At 46.6% G+C, this 17,469-nt stretch overlaps 1 protein-coding gene across 1 annotated transcript in view; it reads left to right on the top strand.

The window, feature by feature from the left end:
- Positions 1-17,469, top strand: part of LOC145394361 (uncharacterized) — a 156,143-nt gene that overhangs the window by 45,866 nt on the left and 92,808 nt on the right. The window contains exons 3-7 of the mRNA XM_080268235.1: positions 1,360-1,430; positions 7,102-7,241; positions 9,552-9,676; positions 17,127-17,301; positions 17,383-17,469. The exon at positions 17,383-17,469 is cut by the window's right edge and continues 132 nt beyond it. Coding sequence (XP_080124361.1) covers positions 1,360-1,430; positions 7,102-7,241; positions 9,552-9,676; positions 17,127-17,301; positions 17,383-17,469 — 598 coding nt within the window. The remainder of the gene's footprint in view (positions 1-1,359; positions 1,431-7,101; positions 7,242-9,551; positions 9,677-17,126; positions 17,302-17,382) is intronic.

Raw genomic sequence — 17,469 nt, 5'->3', positions numbered from 1 at the left:
CTAGGTATATATATATATATATATATATATATATATATATATATATATATATATATATATATATATATATATATATATATATTATCATTACTTTTATGGATTCTTATTTTGTTTAGCTACCCCTCTTTTATTACTCCCTCTCACTTATATTTTTCTATTTTTTATTTTTATTTGTATTTTATGGATTCTTTTCTTTTTCTTTTTTTAAGTTACCCTCTTTTATTACTCCCTCTCACTTTTATTTCTCCAGTTTTTTCCCTCCCCCTCCACTGTGGTGTTACTGTAGGATATTCAATACTCCTTTATTAACGTGTGGTTGTGTGGATATTGTTGTGTGTGTGTGTGTGTGTGTGTGTGTGTGTGTGTGTGTGTGTGTGTGTGTGTGTGTGTGTGTGTGTAGAGTTCTGTATGTACGTATATCCGTGTGTATGTATGTATGTACGTTTCTACCTCCCGTGTATTTTTCCCAGAATGTATGGTCCGGCTCGTATATGCCCCTTCACAACGAGTACATCTTTATTATACTTTATTATATATATATTTTGTTATCTTTACTGACACGATTTTATTTAGCTGATGAGGCAAGGGATTAGAAATAGCCTCCATTAATATGTTCAGTTCAGCCATTATTATTATTATTATTATTATTATTATTATTATTATTCACTATCTTCATCTCCCTTCTTTTTTCTTTTCCTTCTCCTAATCATCATCATCATCATTATCATCACCCTACTTAATATCATCATCATTATCTTAACACCACCAAAACTACCACCACCACCACCACCATCACTAATACTGCTACTACAACTACTGATTATAACATCCACCTAACACCACCACCACCTCCACCACTGCTGTTCATCATCATCATCAACAACATCCGCCCACCACCACCACCACCACCAAACACTCTGCTCATCATCATCATCATTCTCAACATCCACCCACCACCACCACCACCATCACCACCACCACTATCACCACAATTACCACCACCACCACTCCTGGTCTTCATCATCGACATCAACATCCGCCCACCACCCACCACCACCACCACCACCACTCCTGTCCATCATCATCATCATCATCATCCACCTGGTCATTATCATCATCATCATCCATTGCCACTGTTCATCATCATCATCATCATCATATTCCACCACCACCACCACCTCCTATTCATCATCATCATCATTCACTGCCACTGTTCATCATCATCATCATCATCATAATCCACCACCACAACCACCTCCTATTCATCATCATCATCATCCACTGCCACTGTTCATCATCATCATAATCCACCACCACAACCACCTCCTGTTCATCATCATCATCATCATCTCCCAACAGGTGTCGTGGGTGAGGGCTGGGGACATCCACCTGTTAACAACTGGGGAAACCACCTACACCTCAGACAACAGGTAAGATAAAGGTAGATGATTAACGGGTGATTACAGGTGTGTCCAGGTGATTATGGATATTTTTATTTGAAGAGACTGGGCCAATAGGAACGCGTCTCCTTGGTTACTAGTCAAATTAACCCTCCAATCCGACTTCACGATCAACTGAGATGAATGGGGTTACGGACAGGAGGTGAGTAGAGGTGATTAGGGCTTAGTAATGAGGTAGGAATGCGTCTTCTTGGTTACTAGTCAAATTAACCCACTAATATGACCTCACTAGCAACTAAGCTGAAAGGTGTAACAGATGGTCGTCAGGTAAAAGGTGATTAAAGGTGAATAAAAGTGTGTGGAGATGAACAGAGGTAATGATAACGTGTGTGGGGTAGGAGGGACGGAGTTACACAGATACACAGACCACACAGACATGATGGTATTAATGAAGTAGAGGTAATTTGAGGTGAGAAGAGGAGAAGATAGAGATGGATATGAAGGAGGGATGTGTGATTAAGTTTCTCTCTCTCTCTCTCTCTCTTTCTCCAGCGGTAGTTAGAGTGAAGCAATTAGTGTGACACAGGCTGTTAGGGTGAGAGAAGGGCTTAATATTCTCTCTCTCTCTCTCTCTCTCTCTCTCTCTCTCTCTCTCTCATTTCTATTATCCTCCCTCATTCGTTTTCTTTACCCCCCTCTCTCTCTCTCTCTCTCTCATTATTCATTTCTTTCCTTCATTTTTCCTTCCTCTCTTTTTTTCTCACTCCCCTCTTCGTCTCTTTTTCATTTTCTTTTCTTGCTTTATTTTACTGTTTATTACCCCTCTCTATTTGATTTATTCTCACTCACTTATCCTCACATTCTTTATTCACTTTCTCTCTCTCTCTCTCTCTCTCTCTCTCTCTCTCTCTCTCTCCCATTACTCCTTCTGCAATGATTATCTGTCGCATAAAAACTCTCAACGACTTTCTTCATTAATCTCTCTCTCTCTCTCTCTCTCTCTCTCTCTCTCTCTCTCTCTCTCCCACATTTCTTTCCCTCCCACCTTCCTCTGTTCCTTTCCTTCCTTCCTCTCTTCCTTCCTTCCTTCCTTCCTCCCTCCTGCCATCACACGCCTGAATATAATTTACTGATATAATACTGTCCTCTTCCTTCCTTCTTTCCTTTTCTTCTTCCTTCCTTCTTTTTCACTCCTTCTATCCTGTTATTCTTCCTTCATTTCTTCCCTCCTAACTTCCTTCCTGTCATCCTTCCTCCTTTCCTTCATTTCTTTATTCCTTCTTCCCTTATATCCTCCCATACCTCCCTCCCTCCTTCCCATCCTTCCTTCCTTTCCTTTATTTCCTTCCTGTTATCCTTCCTTCCCTCCTTTCTTCCCTCCTCGCTTCTTTCCTTTCTGCCTTCCTTCCAACCATTCCTTTATTTCCTTCCTCTCTGTTATCTTTCCTTCCTTCCCTCCTTTCTGTACTTCCTTTCCTTTATTTCCTTCCTCATCGTCATCCTCTCTTCCTTCCTCCCTCCCTCCTTTCCTTTCTTCCTTCCTCCTTCCCTTCCTTCCTTCTCTCCTCCCTCCCTTCGTTCCTTCCTTCCTTCCTTCCGCCACTAAGACAGTAATGACACACAGGACCATCAGAATTGGATTACCTGATTGTCTTATGCCCATCACTCCTTCACTTCCTTCACTTCCCTCCTTCACTTCCTTCATTTTCATTTTATTCATTTTGTTTTCTCTCTTTCTGGGTGTTCTGCTCATGGTATTGTCTTCAAATTTCTTCATTCATTCTTCTTCTTCCTTCGCCTTCCTTCATTTCCTTCACTTTCTTCATCTTTCTTCGTTCAGTCTTTCCTCAATCAATATACTGTCCTCTTTTCCTTCACTTGTTTCACCTTCCTTCCTTCCTTCTCTCCTTCCTTAATTCCTTTCTTCTTTCTTTCCTTCCTTCTATCCTTCTCTCCTTCCTTCATTCCTTTCTCCTTTCTTTTCTTCCTTCCATCCTTCTTTCTTTCCTTCCCTCCTTCCTTAATTCCTTTCTTCTTTCTTTCATTCCATCCTTCTTTCTTTCCTTCCCTCCTTCCTTAATTCCTTTCTTCTTTTTTTTCTTCCTTCCATCCTTCTTTCTTTCCTTCCCTCCTTCCTTTATTCTTTTCTTCTTTCTATCTTTTCTTCTTGGTTTTGTCTTTCAATCTTCTATTTTTGTTCATTCTCTTCTGCTTTCTTCACATCCTTCCTTCCTTCCTTCCTTGCCCTTCCTCCTTTCCTTCCTCCCTCCCTCCTTCCTTTCTTCCTCCCTTCCTACTTTTCTTTTTCCCTTCCTTCATTCTTTCCTTCCTCCCTCCCTCTTTTCTTCCCCCTTCCTCCTTTCCTTCCTTCCTTTTCCCCTTCCTTCCATTTTTCCTTCCTTCCTACCTTTCTTTCCCCCTTCCTTCCCTCCTCCCTCCCTCCTTCTTTTGCCCCTTCCTTCCTTTCTTCCTCCCTTCCTACCTTTCTTTCTCCCCTCCTACCTTCCTTCCTTTCCCTTTCCTCTTTTCCTTCCTCCCTCCCTCCCTCCTTCCTTCCTTTCTTCCTCCATCCCTACCTTTCTTTCTCCCTTCCTCCTTTCCTTTCTTTCTCCCTTCCTTCCTTCCTTCCTCCCTTCCTACCTTTCTTTCTCCCTTCCTTCCTTCTTTCCCCCTTCCTTCCTTCCTCCCTTCCTACCTTTCTCCTTCCCTCCCTTCCTCTCTCCCTTTTTCCCCCCTTCCTACTTTCCTTCCTCCATCCCTTCTTCCTCCCTTCCTTCCTTCCTCCTCTCCAAATCGTCTTCTGTATGAGTGAGGTTTCCCTGCACTACCCATTTACACATACCCCCCCCCTCTCTCTCTCTCTCTCTCCTTCCCTTCCTACTTACCTAACTTCCTTCCTGCCTTACCTACCTACTTACCTCCTTCCCTGCCTCTTCCTCCTCTCTCCCCCCTACCTACCTACCTACTTCCTCCATTATACTCAATAACTCACACTGATTTAATATTCCAGTCTAGCTTTCCTGTCTACCTACCTACCTACCTACCTCCCCACTTACGTACCTACCTACCTCCCAGCTTACATTCCTTCCTTCCTTCCTACCTAGCTACCTCTCTCCGCCTTTACATCCAATCATCTCCCTCTCTCTCTCTCTCTCTCTTTCTCTCTCTCTCTCACTCACACACACACACACACACACACACACACACACACACACACACACACACACACACACACTTCCTTTTCAAACTGTCTATCTATGCCCATAAATAAATCATTCTATTCACTCACTCACACACACACACACACACACACACACACACACACACACACACACACACACACACACACACACACACACACACACACACACACACACACACACACACTTCCTTTTCAAACTGTCTATCTATGCCCATAAATAAATCATTCTATTCACTCACTCACACACACACACACACACACACACACACACACACACACACACACACACACACACTTCCTTTTCAAACTGTCTATCTATGCCCATAAATAAATCATTCTATTCATCTATCAACCTATCTATCGACCTATCTATCTATCTATCTATTGTTTCTTTCTGTGTCCAAATTGTCCTTATTTGCTTTCAATGTTTTTCCTTCATATTTTCCCCTTTTCCTACCTCGACTTCCCTTCCCATCTTACTGCCTACCTCTCCTCCTACCTACCACCCTACTTACCTACCTGCCTAACCCTGCCTGCCTCCCATAGGACCTTTTTTTATTTATCCGCACTTCTTCTCTCTCCCTGACCAACCCCTTTCTGCCTAACCCCTTCCCACTTACCTACCTACCTACCTACCTCACTGTTTGCTATATATTTTATATTTTCTTTTTTTTCTTCCTTGCCTCACCCTTCCTATCTGCCTATCTCCCTGCCTCGACCTCCTCCATCTCCTGCCTTACCCTGCTTTCCTCCCTTTTTATCTCTCTGCCTCACCCTGCATACCATCCTGCCTCACCTTGTTGCTTCACCCTATCTACCTCCCTACTTCATCCTTCCTCACCCTATCTACGTCAACCTTCCTTATCCTGCCTACCTTTCTGCCTCACTCTATTTCCCCCTGCCTCACTCTGCTTCCCCTGCCTACCTCCTGCCCTCACTCTTCCTCATCCTGCTTCCCTCCCTGCCTCATTGCTTACTTCCCTGCCTACCTCACCGCCTCACTCTGCTTACCCCTGCTTACCTCCCTGCCTCATTCTTCCTCACCCTGCCTATCTCCCTTCCTCACTCTGCTTACCCTTGCTTACCTCCTGCCTCATTCTTCCTCACCCTGTCTACCTCCCTGCCTCACCCTGCCTACCATCCTGCCTCACTGCTTACTTCCCTGCCTCACCATGCCTACCTCCATGCCTCACTCTTCCTCCCCTGCATATCTCCTTACCTACCTTCCTGCCTCACCCTGCCAACCTCCCTGGCTCACCCTACCTACTTCCCTGCCTCACCCTGCTACCTCCCTGCCTACCTTCGTGCCTCACCCTGCCTTATCTGCCTAGCCAGCCGTCTCCCCTTTCCTCATTCTTGTGTCCTCTCCTTGGCCTTCCATTACACCTCTTGCTTACTTAGTCTCTCTCTCTCTCTCTCTCTCTCTCTCTCAATCTATCTCTATATGTGCCTCTCCATACCTGTCCATTCATTTTTGTGCTCTCTCTCTCTCTCTCTCTCAATCTATCTCTATGTGCCTCTCCATACCTGTCCATTCATTTTTGTGCTCTCTCTCTCTCTCTCTCTCTCTCTCTCTCTCTCTCTCTCTCAAACTGTATCTCTGTTTTTCTATATATCTATCCATCCATCCATCCATCTATCCATCAATCTATCTATTTATACCCATCCAATCAACCATCCATCCATGTATCTATCCATCTATCTACCTGCCTATCTATTTATATTTTCCAGCACCAACCCTGTAATTTTCTACTTTCAACTGACAGCCAGCCAAAAAGTTACGAATCTTCACAACAGTTACTCTTACCCTTCCAAGAGTTACGATTTTACGCATAAATTACCCAGTCCCTCATGGATTTTCCCTGCCACAGCCCAGGATTTTTCATACATATGGCTGAGTTCCCCGCCTGAGAGTGTATATTACCCCCTCCCTCATTGATTTTCCCTGCCCCAGCTCAAGATTTTTCATACGTATGGCTGAGTTCCCCGCCTGAGAGTTTACGTTACTTTCCTCATCGATTTTCACTACCCCAGCCCTGGATTTTTCATATATATAGCTGAGTTCCCCGCCTGAGAGTGTATATTTCTCCCTCCATCGATTTTCACTAGCCCCGTCCTGGATTTTTCATATATGTGGCTGAGCTCCCCGCCTGAGAGTGTATGTTACCCCCTCCTTCATTGATCTTCCCTACCCCAGCCCTGGATTTTTCATATACGTAGTTGAGTTCCCCGCCTGAGAGTGTATATTACCCCCTTCTTCATCGATTTTCCCTGCCCCTGTCCTGGATTTTTCATATATGTGGCTGAGTTCCCCGCCTGAGAGTTTATATTACCCCCACCCTCATCAATATTCCCTAACCCAGCCCTGGATTTTTCATATGCGTGGCTGAGTTCCCCGCCTGAGAGTTTATAGCACTTCCCTCATCGATTTTTCCTACTCCAGCGCTGTTTTTTTAATTAGTGGTTGAGTTCCCCGCCTGAGAGTTCTGATGCCTGCAGATTCGTGTCAGTGAACCCCGGAGGTGGCGTGAGGTGGGTGCTACGGATCCACCACGCCCACACCTCCGACTCCGGCACGTACCTCTGCCAAGTGTCCTCCACGCCGCCCATATCCACGCCCATACACCTCATCGTGACAGGTAAGGTGAGGCAGGGTGACAGGGTGAGGTTAGGGGTGAGGCAGGGTGAGGGAGGGGTAAGGCAGAGAGGAGGTAGGATAGTAGGGGTTGGTAGGGTAGGCAGGGTGAGGGAGGGGTAAGGTTGAGAGGAGGTAAGATAGCAGGGGTAGGTATGGGTGGGCAGAGTGAGGGAGGGGAAGGCAGAGAGGAGGTAGGGGTAGGTGAGGGTAGGCAGGGTGAGGGAGGAGTAAGGCAGAGAGGAGGCAGGGGTAGGGTGAGGTTGGGGTGAGGCAGGGTGAGGGAGGGGTAAGGTAGAGAGGAGGTAGGGGTAGGCAGGGTGAGGAAGGAGTAAGATAGAGAGGAGGTAGGATAATAGGAGTAGGCAGGGGTAAGGCAGAGAGGAGGTAGGATAGTAGGGTGAGGGAATGGGTAAGGCAGAGAGGAGGTAGGATAGCAGGGTGAGGGAGGGGAAAGGAAGAGAGGAGGTAGGATAGTAGGGGTAGGTAGCGGTAGGTAGGGTGAGGGAATGGGTAAGGCAGAGAGGAGGTAGGATAGCAGGGGTAGGTAGGGGTAGGCAGGGTGAGGGAGGGATAAGGCAGAGAGAAGGTAGGATAGTAGGGGTAGGCAGGGTGAGGGAGGGGTAAGGCAGAAAGGAGGTAGGATAGTAGGGGTAGGTAGGGGTAGGCAGAGTGAGGGAGGGGTAAGACAGAGAGGAGGTAGGATAGTAGAGGTAGGTAGGGGTAGGCACGGTAAGGGAGGGGTAAGGCAGAGAGGAAGTAGGATAGCAGGGGTAGGCAGGGTGAGGGAGGGGTAAGGCAGAGACGAGGTAGGATAGTAGGGGTAGGCAGGGTGAGGGAGAGGTAAGGGTGAAGGAGGGGTAAGGCAGAGAGGAGGTAGGATAGTAGGGGTAGGAAGGATGAGGGAGAGGTAAAGCAGAGAGGAGGTAGGATAGTAGGGGTAGGTAGGGGTAGGCAGGGTGAGGCAGAGGTAAGGCAGAGAGGAGGTAGGATAGTTGGGATAGGTAGGGTGAGGGAGAGGTGAGGCAGAATGGAGGTAGGGGTAGGCAGGGTGAGGCAGAGGTAAGCACGGTCAGGCAGGGTGGCAGGGTGGTAGGTAGAGGGTGAAGCAGGGAGAGGTTATGGGTAGGTAGGGAGGTGCGTAGGGGGTAGGCAGGGTGAGGTTAGAGGTAGGTAGGGTGAAAGGTAGTGATAAGGAATCGTGTGCTTGGGCAGGCAAGGTGAGGCAGGGTGACAGGTGGGTGTCAGGAGGGTAGGGCTGGGCTTGAGGCAGGGGCAGACAGGGTAAGGTTTGGGTGAGGGAAGGTGGGCAAGGGTAGGCAGGGTGAGGGTAAGGGGGGGTAGGTAGGGTGAGGCAGGGTAAGGGTGTGTAAGAGAGACAGGAAGAAGTAGGGCTGAAGTGAGAATAAAGGGTGAGGAGAGAGAGAGAGAGAGAGAGAGAGAGAGAGAGAGAGAGAGAGAGAGAGAGAGCACATACATCAACACCACACTAAAAAGGCCAACCAATTCACCACAAAATGTTACACACACACACACACACACACACACACACACACACACACACACACACACACACACACACACACAAACACAGAGACACACACACACACACACTCAAAATACAAAAATCCACCTCATGACCAAAAAAAAAAAAAAAACTAAATCATTTTCACATCAGCCAAACAGAAATTCAATCCAATATTATTTTTCCATATCATTTTTTCTCCATCCTGAGTGAGTGATTTCAGTGTTGCATAATATTTTGTGGTACTGCAGAGGCCAGCATAGGAATTAATGGCAAAAACACGCGGAGGGGAGGTGTGTGTGTGTGTGTGTGTGTGTGTGTGTGTGTGTGTGTGTGTGTGTGTGTGTGTGTGTGTGTGTGTGTGTGTGTGTGTGTGTGTGTTTTTCCATGGGTGCTCTCTGGCAATAAAGACAGTTCGATTATTCTTTACTAACCCCTTTGAGTGTGTGTGTGTGTGTGTGTGTGTGTGTGTGTGTGTGTGTGTGTGTGTGTGTGTGTGTGTGTGTGTGTGTGTGTGTGTGTGTGTGTGTGTTCATATTTACCAAGACGATTTTATGCTTCTTAAGAGGGTACCATTCCCCCCCTCCCTCCCTCTCTCTCTCTCTCTCTCTCTCTCAAATCTGCCTCACACTCCCCTCTTTTGTCTTCCCAACCTCTCTCTCTTTCCCTCTCTTTCTTTTTACTCTCTTCCTCTCTTTAATCCAACCTCCCTCCCTCTAACTCCCCTCTATCTTTCTCTCTCCCTCTCTCTAACTCCACTCTCTCTCACTCTCTCACTTTCTCACACAGCTGCAGAGGCGGAACTAGAGCCCGGACGAGAGGTGTATCTGCGAGAGGGAAGTCAACTGGTGCTGGTGTGTGAGGTCAGAGGATGTCCACCACCTGCCTTACCTGCCTTCATGTACCGCCACCAGGTAGGCAAGGAGAGGCAGGAGGGGCAGAGGAATGAAGCTGGGTGGGGCAGGAGAGGCAGGGGGAGGCAGAGGAGTGAGACAAGTGAGGCAGAGGAGTGAGATAAGTGAGGCAGAGGAGGCAGAGGAATGGAGATGGGTGAAGCAGGGGAGGCAGAGGAGTGAAGATGAGTGAGGCAGAGGAGTGGAAGTGGGTGAGGCAGGGGAGGCAGAGGAGTGAAGGTGGGTGTGGCAGGGGAGGCAGAGAAGTGGAGGTGGGTGAGGCAGGGGAGGCAGAGGAGTGGAGGTGGGTGAGGCAGGGGAGGCAGAGGAGTGAAGATGAGTGAGGCAGGGGAGGCAGAGGAGTGGAAGTGGGTGAGGTAGGGGAGGCAGAGGAGTGGAAGTGGGTGAGGTAGGGGAGGCAGAGGAGTTGAGCAGGGTGAGGCAGGGGAGTGAAGATGGGTGAAGGAGGGGAGGAGAGGAGTGAAGGTAGGGGAGGCAGAGGAGTGGAAGTGGGTGAGGAAGGGGAGGCAGAGGAGTGGATGTGGGTGAGGCAGGGGAGGCAGAGGAATGAAGGTGGGTGAGGCAGGGAGGAAGAGGAATGAAGGTGGGTGAGGCAGGGAGGCAGAGGAATGAAGGTGGGTGAGGCAGGGAGACAGAGGAGTGGAGGTGGGTGATGCAGGGAAGGCAGAGGAGTGAAGGTGGGTGAGGCAGGGGAGGTAGAGGAGTGGATGTGGGTGAGGCAGAGGAGTGGAGGTGGGTGAGGCAGGGGAGGCAGAGGAGTGAAGATGGGTGAGGCAGGGGAGGCAAAGGAGTGAAGATGGGTGAGGCAGGGGAGGCAGAGAAGTGGATGTGGGTGAGGCAGGGGAGGCAGAGGAGTGAAGATGGGTGAGGCAGGGGAGGCAGAGGAGTGGAGGTGGGTGAGGCAGGGGAGGCAGAGGAGTGGAGGTGGGTGAGGCAGGGGAGGCAGAGGAGTGGAGGTGGGTAGGCAGGGGAGGCAGAGGAGAGAAGGTGGGTGAGGCAGGGGAGGCAGAGGAGTGGATGTGGGTGAGGCAGGGGAGGCAGAGGAGTGGAGGTGGGTGAGGCAGGGGAGGCAGAGGAGTGAAGGTGGGTGAGGGAGGGGAGGCAGAGGAGTGGAGGTGCGTGAGGCAGGGGAGGCAGAGGAGTGGAGGTGCGTGAGGCAGGGGAGGCAGAGGAGTGGAGGTGCGTGAGGCAGGGGAGGCAGAGGGAGTGGCTGGGAGAGGCAGGGAGAAGAGGGTGAGCAAAGGAACTAAATTAAGGGATGAGTTGCGGTGGGCAGGGAGAGGCAGGCAGAGGCAGAGAAGAGGCATGGAGAGGCAAGGGAGAGGCAGAGAGAGGTAAGGAGACGCAGGGAGAGGTAGGGAGAGACAGGGAGAAGAGGGGGAACAAAGGAACTAACCAAAGGAGAAAAATGGGGTGGGCAGGAAGGTAAGAAGTTTCGTAAAGGAAGGGGTTGGGGACGGCAGGAAAAGGTAGGGGAAGGAAAGGTAAGAGAGAGGCAGGGAGAGGCAGGAGGTAGGGAGAACAGAGGAGAAGGAGGAGGAGGAGGAGGAGGTCAGAGAGAGTGAGAAGGAGGAGATGAAAAGAAAAGGAAGCGAAAATAAAGATCAATAAATAAAAAGTCAATGATAAAAATAAAACACAAAAAAACTATACAACACACGTGAAAGGAAAGGAAAACAAACAAACATTATTTAGATTTATAGTGGGAAAAAAACACTGAATGATCTTTTTTCTTACGTCTTACTTTGGGGACATAGATTATATACTTCTACACCTGAGGCCAAGGTGAGTCATACAAGCTCCTTCACCTTTCACCTTAGGAGAATATATTACAGGTATGTATGACTGGAAAGATTAAATGGAAGGAAAGGTTATTGCGTGCCCTCTCTCTCTCTCTCTCTCTCTCTCTCTCTCTCTCTCTCTCTGTTTTCCTATCCTACTTTCAGAACTTTAGCAATTAAAGAGCAAGTTTCTCTACTACTATTGAAGTCTGTGTGGTCTATGTAACTCTCTTTCTTTTATTCCTTCTGTTCTCTTCCTGTCATATATCTATTAGCTCTGAACACACACACACACACACACACACACACACACACACACACACACACACACACACACACACACACACATATTCTCTCTCTCTCTCTCTCTCTCTCTCTCTCTTTGACATTCAAGCCACCTTAAGACTGTCTAGAAGAAGAATATGTGCTTTTTTACACTTTACGTCTCTCTCTCTCTCTCTCTCTCTCTCTCTCTCTCTCTCTCTCTCTCTCTCTCTCTAACTCCTCAAGACTTTCTGGAAGCTTAAGAGTTTTTTTATTTTTATAAAACGTAAAGTCTTCAGGCTATGAAAAAGTAAGAGTGAGAGAGAGAGAGAGAGAGAGAGAGATAGGACAGTGTGTGTGTGTGTGTGTGTGTGTGTGTGTGTGTGTGTGTGTGTGTGTGTGATAGACCTGTCTGTCTGTCTGTCTGTCTCTCTCTCTCTCTCTCTCTCTCACACACACACACACACACACACACACACACACACACACACACACACACACACACACACACACACACACGCGCGGCGGGGGGGCAGAGTATGAGAAATTATGCGAAGTGTGCATGATAAATGATAAGGAGTCACAGGGCGCCGTGGGGTACGTGTTGGGATATTGGGAGGAACAGAAAAAAATATAAAAACACAACACAGACTGCAAAATAGAGGGCTGTGTGTGAACTGGAGAGTGGCTTGGTGGTATAGGAGGTAAAATAAAGAAAGAAAGAATACGGATGGATATACTATAGGTAGATACAGACTGATAGAGAAATATATAATGGCTGAGAGATACAGAAGGAAAGGCAATTGGATGCAAATAGGTGATCATGCTCAGATGGACAGTCGCAAATAGAAAGATATATAGACACATAGATAGCTACTGACAGAGTGTGTGTGTGTGTGTGTGTGTGTGTGTGTGTGTGTGTGTGTGTGTGTGTGTGTGTGTGTGTGTGTGAGAGAGAGAGAGAGAGAGAGAGAGAGAAGCACCTCAACAATACACCCACTCTCATCCACTTAGGCTAAAATCCTTCTCTTTGTGAGGTAGGCTGAATTCCACAAGAGGCTCACTATGGATTTTATGTTCAGTTGTTCAGTGGCACAAAGTTCTTAGGCTGGTGAACTACCCCTGAACTACAAGGGGGTAGGTTAGGCTCCCTCCACCTTATACAAACACACACACACACACACACACACACACACACACACACACACACACACACACACACACACACACACACACTCTTTTTTTCTCTCTCTCTCTCTCTCAAACTGACGCCGCAAAGGGCCCTATTCGCATCGGGATGGGTTAAAGTTAGCTCACAGAGAGAGAGAGAGAAAGCTTAAAAAGGAACAGTGTGTGATCCACCCTTTTCAGCTATCTGCATATATCCCCACAGGCTCTCTCTCTCTCTCTCTCTCTCTCTCTCTCTCCCCTTATTCTTAATCCTTCTTTCTTTGTCATCTCAGTGTGTTCTCTGTCTGTCTGTCTGTCTGTCTGTCTGTCTGTCTCTCTCTCTCTCTCTCTCTCCTAACTTCACTATCTCTTTCACTACTCTCTCTCTCTCTCTCTCTCTCTCTCTCTCTCCCCCTTCCCTGTGCTCAATTCCCAATCCCTTAATCCTTCCACGTCTCTCTTTCATTCTCACTCATTCTTTGTCATTCTCCACATTTTATCCTCTAGGACTTCCAATTCTCTCTCTCTCTCTCTCTCTATTTTTCCTGTCTCATCCTTTCCTCCATCCTTCCTTCTTTCCATCCATCCATCCTTCCTTCCTTCCTTCCATCCATCCATCATTCCATCCATCCATCCTTCCTTCCATCCCTCCATCCATCCCTCCTTCCTTCCTTCCATCCATCCATCACTCCTTCCATCCATCCATCCATCTATCCATCCATCCATCCATCCTTCCTTGCTTCCATTCCTTCTCAAAATCAGTATACCCTTTCTTTAATTTTCTTTCTTTCCTTCCTACTCTCGTCTTTCGCTATTCCTCTTTAATCCTACATCTCTCTCTCTCTCTCTCTCTCTCTCTCTCTCTCTCTCTCTCTCTCTCTCTCTCTCTCCCTCTCTCTCTCTCTCTCTCTCTCTCCCAATCTTTCAGCTTAGCTTCAACTTTTTCTCCTTTGCATTCTTCCCTCCCTTCTCTCACTCTCCTCCAAGCTATCCACTTCCATTAATCTCTCTCTCTCTCTCTCTCTCTCTCTCTCTCTCCACTTTCCCTCCTTTCCTCTTATTTCCATTACCTCCAAATCTCATCCACTCCTCCCTATCCCTCCAATTCACCCTTCCTATCTCTCACCCTTTCTCCCTTCTTATCTCTCACCCTTCTGTCCTCCTATCTTCCTCCCTCCAACCCTCCTTCACTATCACACACACACACACACACACACACACACACACACACACACACACGCACACACACACACACACACACTTGTTTCACTAGGTCCTATAATTTTTCCTTCCATTCCCCCCCCCCACTCTCTCTCTCTCTCTCATAGTATATAAACTTTCACCCACACCAGCGACGCATGCCTAAGTAACCGACTTAAGGATCAGAGGTAACAGAAGTTTGAGAGAGAGAGAGAGAGAGAGAGAGAGAAATGGGAGGCAGAAGAGAGATAATTAGGGGGTGGGGTGTGGAAGTGTGTGTGTGTGTGTGTGTGTGTGTGTGTGTGTGTGTGTGTGTGTGTGTGTGTGAGAGAGAGAGAGAGAGAGAGAGAGAGAGAGAGAGAGAGAGAGAGAGAGAGAGAGAGAGATGGGTCAGGAGATCAGGCTGGTCATGTCACAATTTTTTAACGTACGTGGTGTGTGTGTGTGTGTGTGTGTGTGTGTGTGTGTGTGTGTGTGTGTACAGAGAGTGATGAGTCATGAGTGAGTTGTTTGTTTTGTTTGTTTTTGTAGTTTTCTTTTTCAGCCTTGTATTGATGGGTGTGTGTTGTGAGGATATCTATCTATCTATCTATCTGTCTCTATGTTCATCTGTCTGTCTGTCTATCTGTTTGTATGTCTGTCCATCCTTCCACCCAACCATCCACCCATCGATCTATCTACCTATCTCTCTATCGTCATCCATGTACCTACCCATCTATCTATCCATCCATCCATCTACCTATCTATCTATTCATCCACCTACCTACAAATCTATCCATCCACCTATCTCTCCATCCATCAATTCATCTATCTATCTATCTATCTACTGTATACATTGTTAATAACTCTGTCTATCCAATCAATTTAATGGGGCACGATGAACCAATGTCTCAGGCTCTCATTAACCATATTACTAAATCAATTAATCAATCAATCAATCAATCAATCAATCAATCAAACGTCCTTCATCTTTCAATTCTCTCCTTACCTCTACTCCTGGCTCAGTTGCATAGTAGTTTCCCTCCCATACATCAATCAACTAATCAACTATCTCACTGATCAATCATCTAATCAATCAACCAATCAAGTATCTCACTGATCAATCATCTAATCAACCAATCAATCACTCCTTACATATCAATCGTCTTCTCACTCCTATACTCCGTTCACTTTAAGCTGGCATAAAGTTGCCATCTATCATCTTCAACGTTCAATTGTCACACGAGATTAGCACCAGAATATGGCGCTAATCACGAAGAAGTTCTATGCAAAGTTGGTTGAGTCGTAGCATCGCCTTGTGCCACTGAGCTAGGGATATAGGCTGAAAAAGGCCGAAAAAAAAAAAATAAAAATAAATAAAAACGAAGAGCAGTGGCAGTCCCCCTCCCAAATGGAAAGTAAAATATTATGGGAGAAAACCGTAGACTTTTGCGCCTCTCTTGAGCTGGCCTTTTCCTGTTATATTGTTAATTTCATTTTGGGATTATTCTGGGGGTTATTATTATTATTATTATTATTATTATTATTATTATTATTATTTGGTTCAATAGGGTGTGATTTGATAACAGCTTTCATCTCTCACTCTCTCTCTCTCTCATAGCAACAATCACTTCCCATGTCTGCATAAGCTTCAGCATTCCTATTATGTTTTGTTTTTTAATTTTCTCTAGGCTCTTTTTTCCACTACACAGCAGTTTTGGTTGTGTGTGTGTGTGTGTGTGTGTGTGTGTGTGTGTGTAATTCATCGGGTCGGTCAGGATCAATTGATGGTCGTGATTGTCAGCTTTTACCCTCTCGGAAGGGAGCCGAGAGCTCATATAGTCCGATCTGAGGGCAAGGCTGTGACCTTCACACACGCACACACCCGTCCCCTTGCTCAAGGGGGACAGTAACCACCCACTTCGTCAGTGAAACTTTTCGCAACCTGAGCGAGGCGCGAACTCCCGTCCACCAGTTGGCAAGCGAGAACGTTACCACTGCACCAGCGAGCGGTGTGTGTGTGTGTGTGTGTGTGTGTGTGTGTGTGTGTGTGTGTGTGTGTGTGTGTGTAACTCACTTTCTATCTATCTCTCTACCTATTTACTTGTGAATATATATATATATATATATATATATATATATATATATATATATATATATATATATATATATATATATATATATCATTCATCTCCATGTATTTGTCATATCTACATACTGTTTACTTTTCTATCCATCTTTATCTATTTCCAATACTGTATGAACATACCACCTATGTATTTATGTATAAGTGTGTACGACTATGTATGAATGCATGTACGGTTTCAAAGAGTGTGTAAGTATGTATGTTCGCAAGTATGTATGTATCTACGTACGTATGTATGCATGCAAGTATGTAGGTATGTTTGCATGTATGTATGTTTGTTTGCATATACGTATGTATGTTTGTATGTATGTACAGTATGTATGTATGATGGAAGTGACTCTCTTCCGCCTCCAATTTTTCGGGTACTCGTAAAAATAACAGAAAATAAAATTCACACACACACACACACACACACACACACACACACACACAATCAGTTTCCATTCTATATTGGGTTTACGAATGGGAATGGTTAAGGGGAGGGAAGGGAAGGGGAGGGGAGGGGAGGGAAGGGGAGGGAAGGGAAGGGAAGGGAAGGGAAGGGAAGGGAAGGGAAGGGAAGGGAAGGGAAGGGAAGGAAGGGAGGGAAAGGGAATGAAGGGAAGGGAAGGGAGGGGAAGAAAAGGGAAGAGAAGGGAGGGGAAGGGGAGGGGAGAGAAAGGAAGGGAAGGGAAGGGAAGGGAAGGGGAGGGGAGTTTACTAGTAGGACGTTATTTATTTTATATCTCTTTTTCAGATTACCTCTCTCTCTCACTCTTACATCTATCAATCTATCTATCTATCTTTCACTACCTATCTATATCATTCCTTCCTATCGATCAATCAATTCTCTCTCTCTCTCTCTCTCTCTCTCTCTCTCTCTCTCTCACCTGCACATCCACCTAACCTCTCCACTTTTCTCTCTCTGCAGGTGTTAAGAGGAACGGAAGTGGAGGAAGGTTACGTCACAGCCTCTCCACCCCCTCCCTCCACCTCCTCCACGCCCCTCCCCCCCTCCACATCCACCCCTCTCCCCTCCACATCAAGCAAGTCTTCCTCCACTTCTATAGCATCTAAAAATCCACCTACTACTACTACTACTAACCATCTACCACTATCTACCACAACTACTACTAACAACTATCACCTCCCACCATCCACCACAGCTAACCATCACCAGCAACCACAACTACCACCACCCACCACAACTACCACCCCACCGACTACTACCACAACTACCACAAACCTTCCTACCACAATTACCACCACCACCC

Source organism: Coenobita brevimanus, chromosome 27 (assembly GCF_032717465.1).
Source record: "Coenobita brevimanus isolate Jiangsu-jjx chromosome 27, ASM3271746v2, whole genome shotgun sequence".
NCBI classification, from domain to species: domain Eukaryota; kingdom Metazoa; phylum Arthropoda; class Malacostraca; order Decapoda; family Coenobitidae; genus Coenobita; species Coenobita brevimanus.
The sequence above is the reverse complement of the archived record's forward strand: the minus strand, read 5'-3'. Positions and strand labels throughout refer to the sequence as shown.